The sequence below is a fragment of the Electrona antarctica genome, assembly GCF_951216825.1.
Source record: "Electrona antarctica genome assembly, chromosome: 21".
NCBI classification, from domain to species: Eukaryota; Metazoa; Chordata; class Actinopteri; order Myctophiformes; family Myctophidae; genus Electrona; species Electrona antarctica.
In genome coordinates, this window is record NC_136802.1 from 7682628 (window position 1) to 7705891 (window position 23264).

The 23264-nt window shown below is 42.6% G+C and overlaps 1 protein-coding gene across 1 annotated transcript in view; it reads right to left on the reverse strand.

The window, feature by feature from the left end:
- sec24d (SEC24 homolog D, COPII coat complex component) overlaps nucleotides 1-23264 on the reverse strand; it is a 47771-nt gene that overhangs the window by 16036 nt on the left and 8471 nt on the right. Inside the window, exons 5-13 of the mRNA XM_079491634.1 lie at nucleotides 22019-22471; nucleotides 20854-20975; nucleotides 18967-19078; nucleotides 18243-18370; nucleotides 11406-11544; nucleotides 10633-10748; nucleotides 9077-9201; nucleotides 4332-4523; nucleotides 3784-3877 (exon numbers count right to left, since the gene is read on the reverse strand). Coding sequence (XP_079347760.1) covers nucleotides 3784-3877; nucleotides 4332-4523; nucleotides 9077-9201; nucleotides 10633-10748; nucleotides 11406-11544; nucleotides 18243-18370; nucleotides 18967-19078; nucleotides 20854-20975; nucleotides 22019-22471 — 1481 coding nt within the window. The remainder of the gene's footprint in view (nucleotides 1-3783; nucleotides 3878-4331; nucleotides 4524-9076; nucleotides 9202-10632; nucleotides 10749-11405; nucleotides 11545-18242; nucleotides 18371-18966; nucleotides 19079-20853; nucleotides 20976-22018; nucleotides 22472-23264) is intronic.

Here is a 23264-nt window from a genome sequence, read left to right on the forward strand (position 1 = left end):
GTCTGCTTGTCAGTGTTTGAGAAAATGGTTAAGCTCTTCTCAGAAGTGTGAGAAGGTCTGCTAGCTAGAGTTATACTGTTGTGTAGCTCCCACAGGACATTTTTTTTTATAAATAAATACATTTCAAATACATTTCCTGTGGGACAGTGTGCAGACTATTTCTTCTTCTCCTCTACGTATCTTTTTGTTCAGCACCTGAAAGTTATTTTTAGAGATGTAGAGTGTACTTTTCTTTGGATTCCTGCTAGCTGGAGTTAACAGAGTGCAAAAGTAAAACAATTTGTGTGCAGTACTTAGTTTAGACAGTTTTTGGTTTAGACTAGTCATTGGTTAGACCAGTCATTAGTCCTTCAACTACAACCTATCTCAAACCCTCCAGAAACCTACCTCAGAGGTAACTAGATTAAGCCAGACTAAAGGTGGCCTTACACTAGCACCTTACACTTTTTTCAATCTGAAATCTGATAGCACCACACACTACAGGATAATCGGAGCGGGGCAGAGCAAATATCAAACATTCTTGATGTTGATCGGGCCGATCCCGATCGCGCTTTGAGCGGCCCCGAGCAGATCGATTGAGTCGGGCACCCCCCGAGCGTCAAAAAATGCCCGATTATCGGCTAGTGTAAGGCCACCTTAAATCTAAATATAAGATTGAGAAACTTTTAGTACATCTAGTAAGACTAAACCTTAATTGCCCAGACTCTTCTTCAACAAAGATGGCGAAAGCAAACATTCTTTGTTCGGTACTCATACAATAGTATGGTACAAAACACTGAAGTCCTTAAACCAGAAACCTACCCCTAACCTCCCACGGGGCAGCACACCTAAACCTAACCTTAACCCATGTCAAACCAATGACTAGTCTAAACTATATGCACCCCAAAAAAATGTACAGATGACCCATTTACCCAAGTCAATATAACAAAACACTTTGCTCCTGTACAGTTTATTCTCACAATATACTCCTTCCATTTCAGAGATGCGTGCAAAAACTCTGCAGTTCATTTGTGCAAAAAGAAACGCTGACCTCACAGTGAATGCTGGGAAAGTTTCGTTTGGATTTCAAAATAAACACCCATCATATGAGCAGGAGAAAAAGGGAAAACGTGCTGAGTCATCAGATTGACAGGCAGAGAGTGAGCGTCTGTTTAGGAATAATTGCCAAAGTTGGGACAGACAATATATCTGTGCTGTGTCGACGAATGAAAAAAAAACAATCCCTTTTTTGGGGGTAAGGCTGTGCGCCGTGGAGTGACTGGGACTGTTAGGCCTTTCTGTTATTGGGCTGTGCTCCGCATCCTCTTGTTGTGGCTCATAGAGCATTCGATTCTTTTCTCGGTTCTAATTTAACCCATAGGCCTCATGTTGAATTTTTAATAAATCATGACAGTTTTCTGGAATACCAGAATGTTTGGGGATTTGAAAAAAAGACGAAAATCACTCGAGACAATGGACTATAGCCCATGGTCTCGGAGTGATTTTCGTCTTTTTCTCAAACCCAAATTTTTCATCATTTTTGACCATGGGCTGTATCAGTAGGTGCTCAATATTTCATGTCAAGGACGCCAGAAATTATATGTAATTGGCCGCCGACCCCCATCTGAAAATATATCGTTCCAGGGAAGCAAAGATTTGAGTTAAAAACGTTCGCTCTAAAAGAATATATATTCAAAGATATATTGTAGATCTGCTATTTTTCAATAGCTAAAGTATAACATAATGCTTTAAACACCAAAAGGGGTTCCCGCCCTTAAATGGGTTAATGGGCTGTGAAATGACATTGGATAGTTCATCGAAGTGCATTGATCACTTCTCAGAATTAAAGCTGACAGTATAGTCCATTTTGGTACTAGGATACAACCACCTAAAGAACAGAGTGGGAACTACAGTCGGGGATCCCACACATTTCTTTCAAATGAATTTACAAAACATTTACAAAACTTTTCCAGATTATTTAACCCAATTTCCAAGCCTATATAACAATCATTCAGCGCAATAAGGAGTCTCTTACTCCTTCTATGTGTCCCCAATGTGCCCAAAAACAAACAGGCAGTCTATCAAGAATAAAACAAAGAATTTATTATAAAATGGTATAATTCCATTCCAAATTCCCTGCCAAAGTTTTGAGTGGGTTGTTGTCTAGTACAAGAAGCACCATTAGGACCTGGCCTTACATCAGGCGTGAAATATTATGCAGACACCAGCAGTCTGTTGACTGGGAAATGTTTTTTCTAATTTCAAAATATTTCCAGGAATTTCTGTGGGAACCCTGTACAGTATGTATTAGTCGATGACGTGGCAGGTATTTATTTATTTGACTGTATGGGATGGCTTTTCCAACAGGTTTATTTTATAAGATAAGAGCGATTATTATCACAATCTAGAATCAATGAGACAAATGTAAGGCAAGCTAGCCTAAAATATATGGCACAGCAATCCAGCCATGATAATGGCCTTGAGACTATGTTGTGGCTCTGTTGATGCTTTCTATTTACAGCAATTTAATTTTGATTATTGTAAATGTGCTATATAAATAAGACTTTATTTTAGATTTTCTTTATGAGATAAATACTCGATTAATCACTACATTTCTTAACCAACGTCCTACAATTTAGGCATTCTATTACACCAGACACCAGGACAGCAGTTGTTGGTTGACTAAACCGTCTAGTAATTCTAGTTCATTAGACATTACCAGTCAGTTATGGGGTCTAAAGTCCAGGCGAGGTACAGTACAACACAAACAGTAGTGGATTGCAGAGCAGATTAGCTAGCCTTTAGAGCCTTTGGAGCTGTACTGTATCATAAATATGGATAATACAGCATTTGATATAGATCCCACCGGCTTGTTTATAGACAGACATATGGTACACAGGTTGACTTCCGGCACTTAAAATATAATTTATGACAACAATTCACAGGGTTTCATTTGGCATTAGCAACAAGTTACATTCTTGGATTCTGCTCAAGGTGCTTTGCTGTAGTGACGGTGAACGCCATGTGGTGATCATTGGTATTGCGCCAAAGGGGCTGGTTTTCCCCATACTGTCTGTGTGTTCCCAAAGGTTGTCTTTATATCCTCTGTACGTACTGTATGTATCTATGTACTGTACCACCACCCTTTTTTCCCCAAAATCTAGTTTTTGCCCAAATATAGACTTCCACATGGCTCGCTCCAGACTGGACTTGTACGGCTGACTGCACAGGGAAGTCATGCCGTTATTAATTAGACCCTGTCTTGTTTAAGTCCTTTGTCAACAGCAATTCAAATACTAGAAAGGTGCAATTCCGATTCCAAGTGTGGTTGCTGATGTGTGATGAATGATGTATAATTATGGCCTGGGCCGTGGCTCAGCGGTCCAGGCACCTTGGCTGGTAATCCAGTCTGGCAGTGTGCCGCGGGTTCGACTCCCGATCCTGACGGCCCTTACTGCATGTTGTCACCCCCCCCATCTCTCTCCCCATTTCCTGTCAGCCTACTGTCTGTCTGTCCCTCCATAAAAAATATAAAAAGCCACAAAAAAACAAAATGATGTATTATTATTGACCCACATGACGTCACAGGGACCCCAACAATTTTATACGGAATAAAGTCGGGCAATTACTATAGTCGCCTCTGGCAACCACAATAATTACCCAGTGAGCTTTGTGAATCCATTGCAGGTCACAAAGAGGGCTATAGCTAGCTACAACATGTCTGTTTGGAGCAGGCTCACGTGTCGATAGGGCCTTTGGCTCGCTGTACTGTATGTCATAGTTGTCACCTAGCCAGCGTCTCACCTTAAGCGCCTCCACGCCAGCCTGGATAACGGGGGCAAAGACCGTTTCGCTCTCGTTGGTTTCTGCAAACATGTCAGGGATCTGGTCCAGAAGGCTAGAGGGGAAACGTGACAGGGAAATTATGGCTAGCACACTTTTTTTTTCTCTCTCCTTTATTTACCCAGGGTAGTAGCTTTCTATGTGCAGGGCGTTGCTCAAAATGAGCACAAGTGCTCATTTTCAGCAACGCCCTGCACATAGAAACACACAGCCACAACTTGTAGATCTGCTATTTTCAGCAAGTGTAAAATCAGCCATAACGACGGAATCAAGGCCCGCCAACATACATTTTAGTCGACAAAATCAACTGTAGATTTAGTCGACTAAAATCTTATGATATTTTGTCGACTAAAACCAGACTAACACTAAAACATTCCGGGTGACTAAAATGGGACTAAAACTAGGTGAAAACTATTCAAGAGACTACGACTAAAACTAAAATAAAAAATTTGCTGCCAAAAACGACACTGGTTGTCAGATATCTAGATGGATGATGGACGAGGTCTTACTTGGAGATGACGGCCTTCGAGTCCTGATAGTTGACCAGGAAGCCGTCGAGCAGCGGGACAAACATGTCGGCTGTGTCCGAGACCACCAGCATCTGGGGCTGGGCCAGGGTGCTCTTCACGTTGTAGAAGTGCAGGATCTTGTTGTAGGTGACGAAGCCCACCTTGACCACCGAGCTCTCTGCGCCCTCCTCTCTGTGAGACGGGAGAGAAATGCTGTCATTTACCGAATCATTTAGGCATCCGAACAAAGACCTTTTGATACGTTGCATTTACAACACTTGTGTGTACCTCCTCATTTTCGAAGTGAGTTTTTGCAGACCTCCAGTACACTTAATATACATTTTGTTCTACCAGGATAACCGCCTATTTTCGGCAAAGTTGGAAGACTGTATTGTGGTTTTTTTATACTTAAACATGATGTAACTTGTTTTACTTGCTTGACATCTAATAAAATCAAGTGAACTGGGAGATAGTCCTGGGCGATTCTGGTCAATGACGTGTACTGTATACAAAGTACACGTAGGGTTTAACCCATTTAGGCCTGACCTTGAAATTAAAAAGAAATCATTTTTTTCTGAAATACCTACTGGTATGTTTCTATATCAGTGGTGCTCAATATTTCATGTCAAGGACCCCAAATATAACATAACATAATGCTTAAAATACCAAAAGGGGTTCCCGCCCAGAATGGCTTAAGTTGTTAAAGGACCACTTCACCACTTTTCAACATCTCTTCATATAATTGGTCCTCACTAATGTTCATGATAAAACACCACCATTTTTTCCTACTCAGTCTGTGTCTCATAGGAGGGCTTTGGGCAGTTCGGACACCCGTCCACCAGTGACATCATCATTAGGCAGATTTTTTTTAAAACAAGATTTGTTTTAAAATATATTTAGATTTTTATTATCGTGAGAACGATGGCTTCAACTTTTGCATTGCAACTTTTCAGGAAAAGAAAGCCTGCCGTTTCTATTAGCTTGGATTCACCATCGATGATGTCACTGGTGGACGGGTTTCTGAACTGCCCACAGCCTTCCTATGAGACACAGACTGAGTAGGAAAAAATGGTGGTATTTTATCATGAACATTAGTTAGGACCTATTATAGGAAGAGAAGTTGAAAAGTGGTGAAGTGGTCCTTTAATGAGTTAAACGTGAATTATCCCCATGTCAGACGGCATTTTTTCACCTCTATTGCTGCATAATTTATGAACCAAATGGTATAATGAACAGCTTTCATATTTACAGTACGCAATGAATGAATAAACACTTTGTTATGACTGCGTGACTAGGGCAATAAATTAGCACGTGTACGGTACCATCATCTCGCCTGGTAGATTTCAGAAAATAATAATATGTCCCTGACTACCAGTCATCCATCCAATTGTATGAGTCTGATGAAAAAGCGTTCTGGGAGGTCCCTGGAACAACATATTTTCAGATGGGGTCGGCGGCTGATTACATATAGTTTCTGGAGTCCTTGACATGAGATATTGAGCACCACTGATACAGAAACATGGGTATTTCAGAAAACTGTCATGATTTAAGAAGACATTTTTTTAATTTCAACGTCAAGCCTAAATATGTTGAGGTGGAAACCTCTTATGTCCACAACTGTTACTTTTCAGGAAATGGAAGAAAAGAAAGTTGTGTTCCAAATGTAATTAATATTTATTCATAAGCTCTTGTTAATACTTTTCATTGGTTCATACATTTTCATTGTTTGTTTTATTGCAAAATAGCCGATCTACAAGCTCAAACAGACCTGCTATTCTTTCTACTTTTGTATGACTTTGTATGTGAATTAAACGTCTGGTGATTTATTTTTTTATTTTGTTTTACCTCAATTGCACTCAAAAAGAACCCTGAACTTTGAACATTCTGTAGATTTTCTGTGGTCTGGAGCTTTCTGAATAATTAGGTGATATCATCATAATCAATCTGATCCATTTAAAATCTATCCATTTAAGAAAATGCATTTCAAACAATGACAAGTATTCACATTGATTGCCAGATATATAATCAATGTGTTAATACTTTTCATTGTTTTGAAATGCATTTTCTTAAATGGATACTAGATCCAGATCTTGATTCTAATCTGAAGCAACAGGCAAACTGATTGCCTGTTGGCTTCAGAATGTATTCAGAAGACCCCCAGACCACAGAAAATCTACTGAATGTTCAAAGTTCAGGGTTTCTTTGAGGTCAGAAAACCTAAAAAATTAAATTAAATTAGAAATATTGGAGATAGAAGGTTTCTGTCCGACAGCGAGTACATTTAGCAGCACAAGTCTGACCTGACCCACATGACACTTTTAGTTATGTCGAACCAGGTGCCAACATTAATCCATTTTGGGCGGCAGCCCCTTTTGGTGTTTTAAGCATTATGTTATACTTTAGCTATTGAAAAATAGCAGATCTACAAGGTCATAGCACGGCACCGAGTGGCGCACTACAAGCTTGTACGTCTGCTATTTTTGAAAAATGGTGAAAATGTGGCCCAAATGTTTCAATATATTCTTTCAGAGCGAACGTTTTTTAACTCAAATCTTTGCTTACGAGGGGTTCCTGAAACAACATATTTTCAGATGGGGGGGTCGGCGGGCCAATTACATATATTTTTTGGGAGTCCTTGACATGAAATTGTTTGAGAACGACTGACATAGAAACATGGGGTTTTTCAGAAAACTGTCAGGATTTAGAAGACATTTAATTTGTAGAATCGAGCTTAGGTCTAAATGTGTTAAAACCCCTCAACACTGACAATAATGCGAATTCCTCCCTGACACTACACACTGGAGTTCGTCGATGTCTCTTCCTAAATCACGCAGACACTGTAACGAGCACGGCTTAATCGGATGGTCTCTGTAAGATAAATCTGCCAAAGGTCAATCACATGGTGAGAGGAGTGCTCTTTAGTGAAGAATCACTCACAACAACTCCTATAAATAGTAGATGATGGAATGTAGGAGGTTATGTTGCTCTTTCTCCTGCCAGGCGAAAAGTGCTGAAATATATGTATATGCCATTTTGTAGGAGGTTAGCCCACACCTGCTTTTACTCTCTGGGACTCAGGCTTTCTCACATAGGGGACTTCAACATGCATGTGATCAATGTTGCAGTTGCAGTATTTCTCAAAACATTAAATAGTGCCGAGTATATCCAAGATGTTTTCAATTTAGTTCTCCCAACTACTCCCAACATGGAGGGAAACAACAATTTTAAACCATTCTGAACGGGAACCCCTTTTGGTGTTTTAAAGCATTAAGTTATAGGCCTACTTTAGCTATTGAAAAATAGCAGATCTACAAGCTATGAACTTGTAGGTCTGCTATTTTTGAAAAATCGTGAAAAATGTGCCTCAAATGTTTGAATATATATTATTACAATGGAACAACATATTTTCAGATGGCATATTACATAATTTTTTGGGGTCCTTGACATGAAATATTGAGCACCACTGATATAGAAACATAAGGTTTTTCAGAAAACTATTTTTTTTTTATTTCGACGTCAGGCCTACATGGGTTAAACTCTAGTACGGGGGATTTCTCTAGAGTCCACGACTACTAAACTGTTTGTGGAATGATGTAATGGGCTTCAGACAAATATGGACATATTGCTGCAGGGCCTAGCTGCATGCATGGAGGAAGTTGGAAAACGCACAAAAAAGAGGTTATTTTAGGTAGTGGCCAGGTGTAGGGTATCATATCCTCTCCTTTAATGATAAATAAATAGATCTCTCTTCAGTGAGTGGATACTCTATAAAAAACAGAGCCATCTGTGGCACGGAACGGAACGCTGGTGTTTTTCTATGTCATTCAGGGATGGGGCTTCGATCTGCACCATAATATTTTCCGTTTTCGGTAGCCTCTGCACCCCCTGTGTGCCTGATACCCACCCCCTGCAAACCTTCAAGCAAGAATTTCCAACCGATGAGGTACTTGAATACTTGGCTTAATGTCCCCCCCCCCCCCCTCCCTCCCCTCCCCCTGCTTTACTTTAGACTCCGCAGGACTTCCATATTTGGCAAGGCATAGCATATTGCAGGTTTTTAACAGTATCCTGTAACATTCCAAGGAGATTCTGACACTCTGTGAGGTTGGGGGGGCGGCCATAATCTACCTGGTGATGACGGTAAATTGGAAGGAGGAGGACATGCCGCAGAGCGATACGGAGGTCTGCAACCTACGGTAGTCTGAGTGGAGATACCACACATTCGTGCAGCGTCAGCTCGAACCAAGAATCACCAGTAATAGGAATGCCGGCAAACACCTCCAGTAAAATGATCTGCTTTGGTTCAGAAAGGAGTGCCAAAGAGCATGCCCAAAACACCACAGGCGTCGGACGGGACACAGTGAGAGGCCATCTGGTGGTCAGGAGGTCACACGGTGTCCCTGAGCAAGACGCTTATCCCCTTACTGTTCCCCCCGAGCACTCATAACCTGCGTGCGTGCGTGCGTGCGTGCGTGCGTGTCGTGCGTGCGTGCGTGCGCTTCCAACAACTTGGGATGCCAAAAAAAAGCGGCTTGCAAAATTCTGAGCAATCTCTTCTACTATCGGTAGCCGCCAAATATGGCGAAGACGCTGTCCCTTGTTCCCCTGAAGGGTGTGTGGGTGTATTTGTCTGGGATTTGCTGACTGTACCGTACATTCTGTACAGCACCTTGTAAATATTTGTGTCCTTGTATTGTATTTCTTATGTGGACATAAATAAATGGTGTGCGTGTGTGTGTGTGTACCTGGGCAGGTTGTCCAGCATTTCCTTCAGCTCTTCACACACCAGTCTGACCAGACCACTCTTTATGTTGCTGTAAGACACGTCGATCATGAAGACGTACGCTGGAGGATTGGGAGGCTTCTTGTTCTGTCGGGTAAAGTAGCAGGTAATGTATATTAAGACGTTGATTCTCATTATTAGAACTCTCTCTAATACATTTCCAAACTTGAGGTTCCAAATTAAGGGTCTTTTTTTGGGGGGATTGTATTATTGTTAATATGTAATTCACGCAATCATAATTCATCAATCAACAGTAATAATCACTGCAAAGCTTCAAAGTTGAGTTCTTAGCTCCTAATCTGAAATATTAAATAATACATTTGGAATATGACTCATGTCATAGTCTGGGCCCCCGACTTGGGGTCCAACCATGTCATTCTTTCCTGAGCTACATGGTACTATGTTCAAACTATTTTCAGCAAGTGAAAAAACTCATTACGACGGCATCAAGGCCCACCAAAATACATTTTAGTCTACTAAATCAACCGTAGTTTTAGTCGACTGAAATCTCATGACATTTAGTCGACTAAAACTAAAACATTCCAGGTGACTAAATGCAAACTATTCAAGAGACTACGACTAAAACTAAAATCAAAATTTGCTGCCAAAAACAACACTGGTTTTCACCCTGTGCGTTTTGTTGAGGATAGCCTACTGGTCTTCAGACTCAGATGAGGCATACAGTACAAAGTGGAATCTCTCTGGGACCAGATTGCTCCCAGAGAGGATCTGCTTTGTGTCAGCGTCTCAGCGAGAGCTGTAATGTAGTGAAAGCATGTGTATGCATTGACCTCCATGGAGAGGTTGTTAACTCATTTACCGCCGTCATTGCCATCTAGTGGGCGAAGAGTAACTCACAGCTTGCCCGGCGTCAACGTTAGAGCGTCTTAAGTTGAAAGCCGGTTTTAACCGGAAACTGCGAGTCAGGAAGTGAAAATCCGCCATGTAACATGTCTCGATTTGTCATTCAATTCACCCAAAACATACCTTTTGTAACCGAGGATCAAATCGTTTAGAGAAATGAGACGCAAATCAAGCTTGTTTTTGGTCCAAAAAGAAGAATCCGAGATATTACGATTCTAAAAGCTGCGTCCCCATAGATGGCATAATCCAGCAGAATTTTCATTTCCGTTTTTTTTAGCCAGGTGCAACCTGGCTATATTGTCGATGTTGAGACTAGTGAGGACCTAGTGGACACTTTGTCATGATTGGCTGCTTCTAGCGCCTCTAAGCCAATGGGAGATAAAACCCATAGTCTGAACGCTGCAACATGAAGCCGTATCCTCTAAGCCAATGGGAGATAAAACCCATAGTCTGAACGCTGCAACGTGAAGCTGCATCCTGCATCCTAAGCCTCATTCTTTTTTTGCTTTTTTTCCCCAATGAACCACTACCGGAGTGATATGGGCGCGTACAGGACACAGTTGTGAACCGAAATCAATTGATATTAAAAAAGGCCTGAAAAGGTGCAATCGGCGCACCGAATGAGTTAAAACCGTGTGAGCTCATGTCGTTCACCTTGCAGTAGTCCATGGTAGCTGTAAACTCGTAGGAACCCAGAGAGAGCTCAGGCCTCTCGTACAGATCCACCCTGCGGCCCATGTGGTCCAGATGTTGTAGATAGGATGGTGGCACTTTGGTTGTAAAGAAAAAGAAAGGCAAGTTTTAGGCAAGTGTCACATTTGGCTAATTATCTATACTCGGATGACTTCGGAATCAGAAAGATGTTTGTTGCCAGGTAATGTACGTTTGCAAATGTGAGGAATTTGTCCAGGCGAGGTTGGTGCATTACACTGAAAAGCAGCAGTATTAAACTTTTTCGTTTTTTTGTACAAATGATATATATACTGTGTACAAAGATGTTAACGCACACCAAAGTCCTTGTACGGGGCCGGCACACGGGAGAGAACTGCAGAGGAAATCTTGAAAAAACAAGAAGGTGGCCGCTCACGCCAATAGCCAGAGTGCCAATATTTTATTAGGACGTAGCAGGTAAGACAAATTAATCCAACGTTTTGGCGGTTAAGCCTTCATCAGCCATCAGCCTCATTCATTCACTGATGAAGGCTTAACCGCCGAAACGTTGGATTAATTTGTCTTACCTGCTATGTCCTAATAAAATATTGGCACTCTGGCTATTGGCGTGTGCGGCCACCTTCTTGTTTTTTTTCCTCTGCAAATGATATATATACACAGTCTCTACTACCGGACTATTTAGCTGTGTCAAGTATCTCAGTTTTATAAGGATTTAATAATTTCTCTGTTTGACAGTTCGCTGACTGAACGCATACCTTCGTTGACGCAGTTACAGAAGCCACACTGGTAGCGACGGCCGCCGTCGATGAACTGCATGTAGGGACACATGTAGGCCTTGCAGCGGTTGCAGCGTATGGGACCCGTTTCTCCATGGTTCACCACGTAGAGAGGAGTCTGTGGACACACACACACACAGGACACATTGGTACGTTTCTCCATGGTTCACCACGTAGAGTGGAGTCTGTGGGGACACCAGAGTATTGGACTCGAGACTCGATGACTCGACTCGAGTCCGACTCGAGTCATTGATTTGACGACTTGCAACTCGACTTGGACTTGAGGGTAAAAACTTGAGACTCGACTTGACTTGGAAGACAATGACTCCAGACTCGACTCGACTTGAGACAAGCTGACTCGGAAAACTTAAGTAACCGGCCTGTCCGGCAGAGTATTGGACTCGAGACTCGATGACTCGACTCGAGTCCGACTCGAGTCATTGATTTGACGACTTGCAACTCGACTTGGACTTGAGGGTAAAAACTTGAGACTCGACTTGACTTGACTTGCCCACAACAGAAAAACTTGAGACTTGCTTGAGACTTGGACCAAATGACTTGCTACTCGACTCGGACTCGGATCGGAGAGACTCGTGCAATTGTCTGGGGGACACACAGGTGAGCAGGGAACATAGAACCTTTTTTTAGAGGTAAACTTTTTTTAGTTGAGTGGGGAACATAGAACCCTGGGAACATAGAACCTTTAAGTGGGGAACATGGAACCTGTTTTGCAGGGGTAAGTGGGGAACATAGAACCTGGGGAACATAGAACCAGAGTGTAGAGTAGGAGTGTAGCGACCCGCTTTGATCTCGCCGCAAAGCGGGTGCCTATGGGCTATAGTTCCAAACATTGGAACTATCCCATTGAGATAGAATGAGCACTTCCGCATTCCATTGTTACAATTGGAGTCAACGCTAGTGTCGCCGATCTCTTAGTAGATTACTCTGCATAGAACCTAGTATCAACATAGTACCATGTGTCCCGAAGGACACATGGTACGTTTTCAACAAGCAGCACCCCAGATCATGTGTTTCAAAGTTGTTGCATTTCTGTTGTAGCAAAAAATAAATTATATATACAGTATATATAGGCCTATATACACCTGTTTAGATCTTATTGACAGCCTGAACTGATGTGAAAAGAAAGCCAGCCTGACTCGAGCAAGTGATGAGTTGTAGAAAGAGACCATTGTCTTGTGATAATATTCATCCTTTGGCTTTGCACTTTACAGTATTTACTTACTGTAAAGTGCAAAGCTCTGTTCTGTGTGTGTTCACACACACACACATACACGTGCACACACACACACACACACACACACACACACACACACACACACACACACACACACACACACACACACACACACACAGTTCTGTCTTCTGTATCAATAACCTCACAACACGTGTAAATATGGGCATGGCACACACTTATACAGAGCATACATCCATGGTGGAATGTAAACACTGGGCCTTTGCTTTGTTTAATATCCCAAGTAACTGTAGGTTAGGAGTTTGTAGGTCTCACAGAGATGGATTTTTTTTAAACAACTTGTAAGCTTATAAACTTGTAAGCTGGACTTGATTTTCGTAACAATAACATCTCTTTTACCAATACTAAAGGGTTTAATAATTATTTGCCCTGAAGACGACATGGGTTAAAACGTTGGCAGGCAGTTCCCCCAAATTCTTATATTTGCCTCAAGGCTGGAATGTTTTCTATTTTCCTGCTACAGTTGGACTTAAAACAAGCTAGGGTTAGACTTAACAAAACAAAAACACAGGAGCACAACAAAGAACAATGGTTAAGCTATAGGAAATCAGGAAACGATACGGTTGCTAGCATGCATATATTCTTTCTGTCTTAACTCATTCTGGGCGGGAACCGCTTTTGATGTTTTATACTTTAGCTATTGAAAAATAGCAGATCTACAAGCTCATAGCGCGGCACTCGGTGCCGTGCTATGAGCTTGTAGATCTGCTATTTTTGAAAAATCGTGAAAATGTGGAGCAAATTTGGAATATATTCTTTCAGAGCGAACATTTTCAACTCAAATCTTTGCTTCTGTAGGGGTCGCGGTGTGGGGTCGGCGGCGAATTACATATTTTTGGGGGTCCTTGACATGAAATTGTTTGAGAACCACTGACATAGAAACATGGGGTTTTCAGAAAACTATCAGGATTTAGAAGACATTTTGTAGAATCGTCCTCGGGTCAAAATTGGTTAATGTGGGAGAGGAGGAGAGCAACACGATCCAAAAATCAAACCATCTAAACCTCTGTTTATTCTCTATTATGGAGACGGACATTCATACCGCATAAATAAGCTTTGTTTGGTTCACATGAACTCATTTGCGGGTTTATTATTAGCCCAGGTCACTCAAAAGACACCTCAAGATGAAGATTACCAAACGTTTACGAGTTCTCCTCCAACAAGTGCAAAGGAGAGAAACTCAATCTGTCAAATAAAACAATACTAACCAATTTAGGCCTGACGTCGAAATAAATAAAGTCTTCTGAAAGAATATATATTTAAAGATTTGTGCCACATTTTCACGATTTTTCAAAAATAGCAGACCTACAAGCTCGTAGCGCGCCACTCGGTGGCGTGCTACGAGCTTGTAGATCTGCTATTTTTCAATAGCTAAATAATGCTTAGTTAAAACACCAAAACGGGTTCCCGTCCAGAATGGCCTAACGTCCCTAACACAACAACATAATACCCCCCCAAAGAGTGGTGTGTGTGTGCGGGGATATTTATTTTTGGCATAGACAAGAGTTTGACTATTATGGTATCTGCATATTTGTGGTGGAAATCGCGGCCGTGCTTGTGCGGGCCGGCCGCCCTGGAACGGAGCAAAACCTGAGAAGGCAATGCACTTAAGTTTGAGACATTTTGTATAAACCAACCTTTCATCTTCACAGGTCCCTGTGTATCTGACATTAGTTAACCCATTAAGGTCTGACGACATCAAAGTTTTAAAAATGTCTCCTAAATCCTGACAGTTTTCTGAAATACCTCATGTTTCTGTATCAGTGGTGCTCAATATTTCATGTCAAGGACCCCAAAAAATGATATGTAATTGGCCCGCCGACCCCCATCTGAAAATATGTTATTCCAGGAACCCCCTCAGAAGCAAATATATTAGTTTAAAACGTTCGCTCTGAAAGAATATATATTCAAAGATGTGTCACATTTTCACGATTTTTCAAAAATAGCAGACCTACAAGCTCGTAGCGCGGCACTCGGTGCCACGCTATGAGCTTGTAGATCTGCTATTTTTCAATAGCTAAAGTATAACACAATGCTTACAACACCAAAAGGGGTTCCCGTACAGAGTGGATTAATTAGCCAGGAGCGGTGGTTGTACAGAAAGCTAACATTACCTAATAAGGCTTATTGGCAGCTGGGACATAAGACAGTGGAGGGAGGGGGGGGGTGAATATCTTAACGTGATGTTCTTGGACCACAGAGGATCCACACAGGAGGTCATCGACGGCACAGTGGTACTTTTAGCCCATTTTGGGCGGGAACCCCTTTTGGCGTTTAAACATTGTTATAATTTAGCTATTGAAAAATAGCAGATCTACAAGCTCATAGCGCGCCACCGAGTGGCGCGCTACGAGCTTGTAGGTCTGCTATTTTTGAAAAATCATTAAAATGTGGCGCAAATCATTGAATATATAGTTCAGAGCGAACATTTTTAACTAAAATATTTGCTTCTGGGGGGGTCCCTGGAACTACATATTTTGAGATGGGGGTCCGTGGCCCAATAGAGATCATTCTGGGGGTTCTTGACCACCACTGACATAGAAACATAGGTTTTTCAGAAAAATGTTAGGATTTAGAAGCCTTTTTTTTTTTTAAATCGACCTCAGTCCAAAATGGGTTAGTGTAGCTGGACGCTACGATCATGTCAAGCAGTGATACTAGGAAGAGGAAGAACATCCGCACACCAGTTTGTAGAGCTGCTCCGAGACTTAATTTATTTTAAGGCAACAAAAATGCAACGTTTCGAACCGACTAGGACGGTCTTCATCAGGCAGATATTTGACCTGGCATTGAGATGTGCACACAATCTTCTCTGTAAGCAGTGATACTACTCGCCCTTTTTCATTTCAAGGAGGACCCCCGGGGTTGATATGTACTGTATCAGGTCACGGTGACCCCCCATTTATCTCTTGACACCCAAATCTACACTAGTAAAATCCTCATTGTTTGTTTAACTGTGAGTGAGCACAAATGGAGCCAAATTGTTCCGTTTGTACACGGTTAGAGTTAGAGACCTATTGGCCCATGGAACCCACTGACTCAAATACGCCTGGGAGTATGAGTTATTTTTCAGTAAGTAAGAACACATTTCTATTACTGTTAATAAAGCCACTCAGTCTATCAGTGGCTACCATTGTATGCCTAAGAAAGGTTTTTGTTTCTGTGTCGTTCTGACATACTAGTCTGCCATTTACTGTGGGGTGTGTGAAATATAACGTCATGAATAGCGGTGAAAGCAAAAAACTAAATTTGAATTGGATCCATAGATCACTTACAAAAACAAAGGAAGGAGCGCACACAGCCAGAGGTGCTGACCACACTCGCCACAGTGAAAAGATCAAAGCAATTGCACAACTCATAGCCATCATGTAAAGTGAGTTTAAATCAACAAATACCAACATTTCTACTACGCGTGTTCTTTAGTTCATCTTGAGTTTTCATGTTCTCCCCCGTGTCCCCAAGGGTAGTATAGGTATAGGTTCTCTCACAAAAAACATGCAGTAATCCTGGTCTCTATACTGCCTCCCCCTGGCCAGCGAGGGGCCTGATGGAGGGGAAAAGGAACTGGTTGGAATAACGTGTTCATTCCACGCGATATGTCCAACCGGGGAAACTCTGACTGTCCCCGTCAGGTGAAAAGAAGCGGCTTGGACTCCTCATGCATAGAAGGAAGCATGAGGTCAGTCCGTTGCGCTCCCAAGGTTGGCAGAGGGAGTGTAGCGCCCAGGATTACATTAGAGCACTGGGAAAAAAATGGGTTACAAAAATCGTGGGATATATATATTTTAAAATTAAACTAAACTAACAAAGCCTTTGACAAAGCAAAGGAGAATACAGCTGTATTTTCGGTGCACAACTACGTGAATTAGAGTATGGAGTATTCCCTTCTCTGGGTTTCCTTTATTTTAGTAGGTGTCTGTTGCGTTTTGCAGAGTAATTTATTATTCATCATTTGCCCCAAGCATTTGTTTTGACCTTGCCAGAGCTTAGATGGAAAATGGAAAATGGTGCATTTATATAGCGCCTTTATCCAAGGCGCTTTACAGAGATTGTGCATCAATTCACCCATTCACACACACACACACACACACATTCATACACCGATGGCAGCGAAAACCATGCAAGGCACCAACTAGCACATCGGGAGCAATTAGCTCTTCGCTAAGTCCCACCCAAGCCCGTTCTTGGCCAATGCCACGTTAGCGACAGTTACTATGTTAGGATCCTGGTCACGCTTTCAATGCTGGTCAAAATGTTTAAGCAGTGTCAATAAATATATTTGCTGTACAGCATGTGTGGACCTCAGAAAGAGGGTTTGTTTTCTTACCTTGTTGTGAGCAAACTAGTCCATTCCATGAATTATTTCGCTCCGTTGTGCAGTTTAATAGTACATATTAGAAATAAAAATAGGCTCTCATTGACTTCCATTGTAACGAAACAGCTCTCAAAGTCACTCTTTTAGAACACTAAGCTGATTCTGACCGTTTATGACATCAGGAAAACTCATGCGGTTATATTTTTAATAAAAAATGTCAAGGTTGTCTTGTTTTTGTTTTGACTTCAGTGTTGCCACATTGTGTGAGAGAAATAAGCCAACCCACCTCCAAAAACTCTTAAAGCCAAATCAAGAAAAACAAGCCAAAACAAACACAATAATATGACCATATATAATCATAATAAAAAGATTGTATGCATTTATCATTATAAATACTATGTAGGCATATGTCTATGATAATTCATGTTTTGGTAATGTATTACATACACTAATTATTAGCCTTAAGCCAAAAGTAGCGGGAAATAAGCAGACCTGGCAACCCTGACAAGTTTGTGTGGTAAGAAGTTCCGGTTTGCCTACAAAACGATCTGATTGGTCCAAATCTGTACACCCACTTCTGAAGTAGCCTCGGTCTCAGGCCGTTGGATGTAAACATTAAACAAATGTATTTGATCTCGTCCACTTGTCGCAAACACCATACACAATTTTGGACGTGTTTGAGGGAGACACTTTAGGAGAAATGTCTGGGACTGCAGCTGGGTGCATCTCAAACAGCATGGCGACTTGTTTACAAACGAGAGTTGGGAACACCAGAACCGCTTCACACCAAAATAGTTACTTTATAAATCTATCAAAAGACGAAAATAAAACGAGTTTTCCTGATGTCATAAACTGATTCATGGAATGGACTAGTTTGCTCATAACAAGGTAAGAAAACAAACCATCTTTCTGAGGTCCACACATGCTGTACAGCAAATATATTTATTGACACTGCTGAAACATTTTGACCAGCATTGAAAGCGTGACCAGGATCCTAACATAGTAACCGTCGCTAACGTGGTATTGGCCAAGAACGGGCTTGGGTGGTACTTAGCGAAGAGTGAATTAGGGGTTCAGAGTCTTGCTCAAGGACACTTCGGCAGTAACTCTGGGGGAGCCCGGGTTCGAACTGGCAACCTTGCGGTTACCATCCGGCCACTCTACCCCTGAGCCACCGCCGCTCTGTATATGTACAGTATATGTATATTAATAAGCCTGCCTGCCTTACCTCGTTCTTTGGCACATTGGCGAAAGGTTTTATGATGGTGGCCAAGGGCACTTGGCACTGTTTAGCCAGGTCAGCGGTACAGGGGAAGGAGTAGGTGGTGCAGCGCATGAACCTGGGACTGGCGTTACCTGTGACGAGAAGGACCGGGGGAAAGTATGGTTATAATTATACAAACCATGAGTATTGTTAGTTGTCACCAGTAATAAAACCCCAGAGCTGAGTGGTAAACTGAGTCCAGAGGCTTGGGTGTGGTGAGCAGCTGCATGACGATAAATGATGTCGATGTACATGTGACGTTGCAGATAGGTTGTGCCAGAGCCTTAGATATAGACAGAGTAAGGCCTCACTCACACCTTCTGTGTGTTATGGCCGCCTCAATGCACTTCCAATGGGAGTCACATGGTTTCATGACACAACCTTGTTGTTGCATGGCTGTCTTCCATTTATTTTAGATTGTTTTGTAGTAATCGTACAACATAAACATTACAGAGACTTTAGTTGTTACTGTACAATACTTTAAAACAGTTGTACATGTTGCACACATGCTTAAAATAGCTCTTATTTTGTTGAAAACAATGTATTTCCAACTCCAGCTTGTCTCAGTTCAGGCTGCATGAACAGCTTTCTGCCCCCCCCCCCCCCCCCCTCTATATCGTAACTCTTCTATTAGCTGGCTCGGGGTTGTGCACAATGAGAGGACATGATGTAATGTTGTTGGGTTTACCTTGGTCCTGTACTGTGTAGTCTGTGGTGACCAGAGGGGGAACCTGGCCTCGGAGGTTTGTGGTGTAAAGCTGTCCCCCTCGCTTAGCCTGGTCGTCCTCGATGACTTGCGTCTAAAAACAGGAGTTAGTCATAAGGTTAGCTTTATCAAGGTTAGCTTTATTGTCCCTGGCAGGGAATTAGTTTGCAGCCAGATAATAGTAAAAAAAAATACACACAACAAACAACATTCAAAACACTAAGACTAAAATCTAAGAACAGGGCAATTGTGGCCAAATTTGACTGCCATTGGATTCATGTCATATGAAAGCAGGGAATCATAGCTTCAAATTGACATATTGGTTGTTCAGTTTGACCCACCAGTTTTGGAGATATGGCTTATAGAGTAATGTCATGCAGAAAACAGCGAGTTGAGAAAACAGGCTTGAAAGGTTCACTTCTGTGGTCTCTAACATTACACCTAGCTACATGTTTAAGCATTTATTTCATATTTACATGTCGATTTCAGCTCTTATTTCAGACATGCTCTAGTATGTGAAAAGTCTGCCTATGCTATTAACTCATTTTGGATTTAAAAAAAGATCATGACATTCAATAGTAGCAAAGTCAACAAAAGTACATTAGTGGGCAATATGTGCAAAGAGGCAAGAATAAAGTGCTCTCTGCTGTTCAGCAGCTGAATAGCAGCCGGGACAAAGGATAGTTTGAACCCATTAGTCTTTGTATAACTTAACATCAGAGACACGACACACGGTTCACGTGATCCAATCATCCAACAATGCAGCAGGCAAAAGGTAGGGGAAATGATCGCTCCTCCCTTAGTCAAGTGACTAGCCCCCACCTCCACCTCTTTTATAACCTCCTTCCCTTCTTCCCCAACCTGTCCATGTCATTTTTATTATTTTTTGTGATGATTAGAATTTTGTTATTTTTTTTCATGATTATGAATTGAATACCCAGGACCTGAATGGAAACAAGACCGCAAGACTGACTTTTTCGGCGATATCCTTTTAGAGTAGACTTAAGTGTTTGACTGTACTCTGTACTGTTTACATTTCTGCCTGAGACATGGTAGCTACTCGTTATACGTCAAATGTATTCTACTAGAGTAGAGGTTCAGGCCGCTACGTGGCCCTCACGTGGCTCATGAGGTAGAGCAGGTCGTCCAATGATCCCCGTGGTGGGTCAGCGGTTCGAATCCCGGCTCCTCCTGTCTACATGTCGAAGAGACACTGAACCCTACATTGCCTCCAATGAGTCGGTCGGTGTGAGCTCGCCACCATTGGTGCGTGAATGTGGGAAGTGAGGACTGACTGTTCGTCGCTTCACCTCCTAATGTATGAATGAATGGACTATTGTAAAGCGCTTTGAGTAAGCACGTAGTGCATAGAAAGGCGCTATAAAATACAATCCATTATTATTATTATTAACCCATTTTGACCTGGGAACGATTCTACAAATGTCTTCTAAATCCTGACAGTTTTCTGAAAAACTCATGTTTCTATGTCAGTCGTTCTCAAACATTTTCATGTCATGGACCCCCAAAAATATGTAATATGTAATTGGCCGCCGACCCCCATCTGAAAATATGTTGTTCCAGGAACCCCTCAGAAGCAAAGATTTGAGTTCTGAAAGAATATATTCAAAGATTTGTGGCACATTTTCACGATTTTTCAAAAATAGCAGACCTACAAGTTCATAGCGCGGCACTCGGTGACGCAACGACGGAACAATAGACTCTAACGACCATCGGCCATAGGAATGTTAATCACTAGTGGTGTCAAGTCTGGATCGGTCAAAATAGCGTCTGCATCGGACGTTGGTTCGATCCTAAAGTTGTGAATCAATATAATTCAACTAACTGCGGGAAAAAGTAGACTCTACTCACAGTGCTGGGGATAGAGTCAGGGTCCAGTTTCTTCTGAGGAGGGCCAGCCATTTGGGCCCCTGCTCCAGGGAAGCCCCCGGGGAAACCAGGTTGAGGCCCCGCCATCTGGCCCCCAAACTGACCTGGGCAGGGAAGCAAGTAAAATTGGATCATTCTTATCTGCAGCAGTGGAAAATGATTTGTTTTGTTGAATAAAACCTACTCTGTAGAATAGAACATTTTGAACTTGTTATCAGTGGAAATTAGATGAATGATGTGTGTTGTGTAAGAGAGTTCACAACATTAGGGCTGGTTGAGAACAGTACAGTAATCCAGACTATTTCAATATTGTGCAGCTGATGTTGTTTTATTTTATTATTTTATTTTATAATATTATTAGGCGGCCAAGCACGTAGTGCGAATACATCCTTTTGTATTTGTTGTATTTTATTTGCGACCACAGGTCGCATTTACTATGAAATTGTACGTTTTTCAGTACGTCACTCAGTATATCACTCAAAATCCCCATATATGGTGCCCAGGTCTCATCACATCACGTGACATCATCAGCGATGGAGACTCGTGATGGAGTCATAGTAAATGCGACCTGCTGTCGCAATTAAGCCCATATATGGAGTTCCCTGATGTCATCAATATTGGCCAGCAACTCTACATCTGACCTCAAACCCTTAGATCTCCATATATGGATATATGTCATGACATATATTCATCCTTCCCCATCCATCCTTCGATGTCTCCCTTTTGACTGATACCTGTCCATTCAAACTCTATAGACGAAAGTTATTAGTGCAGCCTCGCCCGGCAGCCGGTGAAAACTAGAGTTCTCAACAGGCCCGAAAATTAAAGCCCGGCCCTACCTGGGCCCTCATCAAACCTTGTACACTCAAGATACTGCCCCCGCTGCCACCCTTAGATCTCCATATATGGAGCTGATCTGTTCTGACATTCCATATGTTGATCTGACCTCATCCAACCCTGTACACCCAAGGCACGCTCCATATATGGCCAGTACAGAATACCCCCCCCCCCCCATGCAAAATGATCTGACCCCCCATTTCAAAGCGCTCGCCCATAGTCTGCTGTCAGACGCCTTACTGGTATTATCATTCCACCGATATCTCACTAATCTAAACACTTGTTTGCTATATTTATTATTATATGTTACCTGGCTGTTGAGGGTACCCAGGAGGAGTGGCAGGTCCTGGGCCAGGCGGCTGCTGGAAACCCCCAGGTCCTGGTCCAGGCTGCTGGAAGCCCCCGGGGCCTGGTGGCTGCTGGAAGCCCCCAGGTCCTGGTCCAGGCGGCTGCTGGAAGCCCCCAGGACCTGGGCCAGGCGGCTGCTGGAAGCCCCCAGGGCCTGGGCCAGGCTGCTGGAAGCCCCCGGCGCCTGGTGGAGGTGGTCCGGGGAAGGGTCTGCTCATGCCTGCCATTGGGGGGCCTGCCATGCCCACCATGCCTGTTGGGGACATCTGTGGTGGAGCCATCTGGGGGGACATCTGGGGTGACTGAGGGCCCGGAGCCATCGGTGGCTGGCCCATGGCTGGGCCAGGGGGTATCTGGAGAGGTGGTGGGGCCACCGAGCCGACTGGAGGAGGGGGGCTTTGCATGGGCCGTGGCGCTGCATGTAGAAGAAGAGAAGCAACGTCTTAGTTATCCTCTGTGGTCGGGTACGTTTTCACTGTCATTCTGGGATCATTCAGGGACGTGCACACATAGACATCAAAAGGGGGCTTCAGCCCCCTGCCCTTTTACCCGTCTGTAAAACGACTGCCCTCTCCAGACCACAAATGCAGCATTTACTACATGGTGAAAGAAATGCAAATGCCACTCCTCTTCCATGCCATTCAGAAGAATTCCTTTTTTTCCCGAAGTCTCCTGAACTTGGAACACAGCATTTTGAATTGAACAAATTTGTTTAGAAATCCAGGTCATGCATGCATCTCCACTAGCTAAAGAGTGCTGGGTCGCGCCCCGAAAATAGCTGATCTACAAGCTCTCAACGCGTCGCAGCGCGACGCATTGTGACGCATTGTGAGCTTGTAGATCAGCTATTTTTGTATAAAAGTGACCTCTTACGGGATTTCAGCCCCTGCCCCTCTAACACTCTCTGCACGTCCCTGTTCAGGGACCATTTGTGACTAAATTTGACTGAGGGACTGCCATTGGATTTTTTTTAATTTTCGTTTTTTCACGTCATATGAAAGCAGGGAATCATAGCTTCAAATTGACATATTGGTTGTTCAGTTTGACCCACCAGTTTTGGAGATATGGCTTATAGAGTAATGTCTTAAAGAAAAATAAAGAGTTGAGAAAACCGGCTTGAAAGGTTCACTGCTGTGGTCTCTAACATTACACCTAGCTACATGTTTGGGCATTTATTTCATATTTACATGTCGATTTCAGCTCTGACA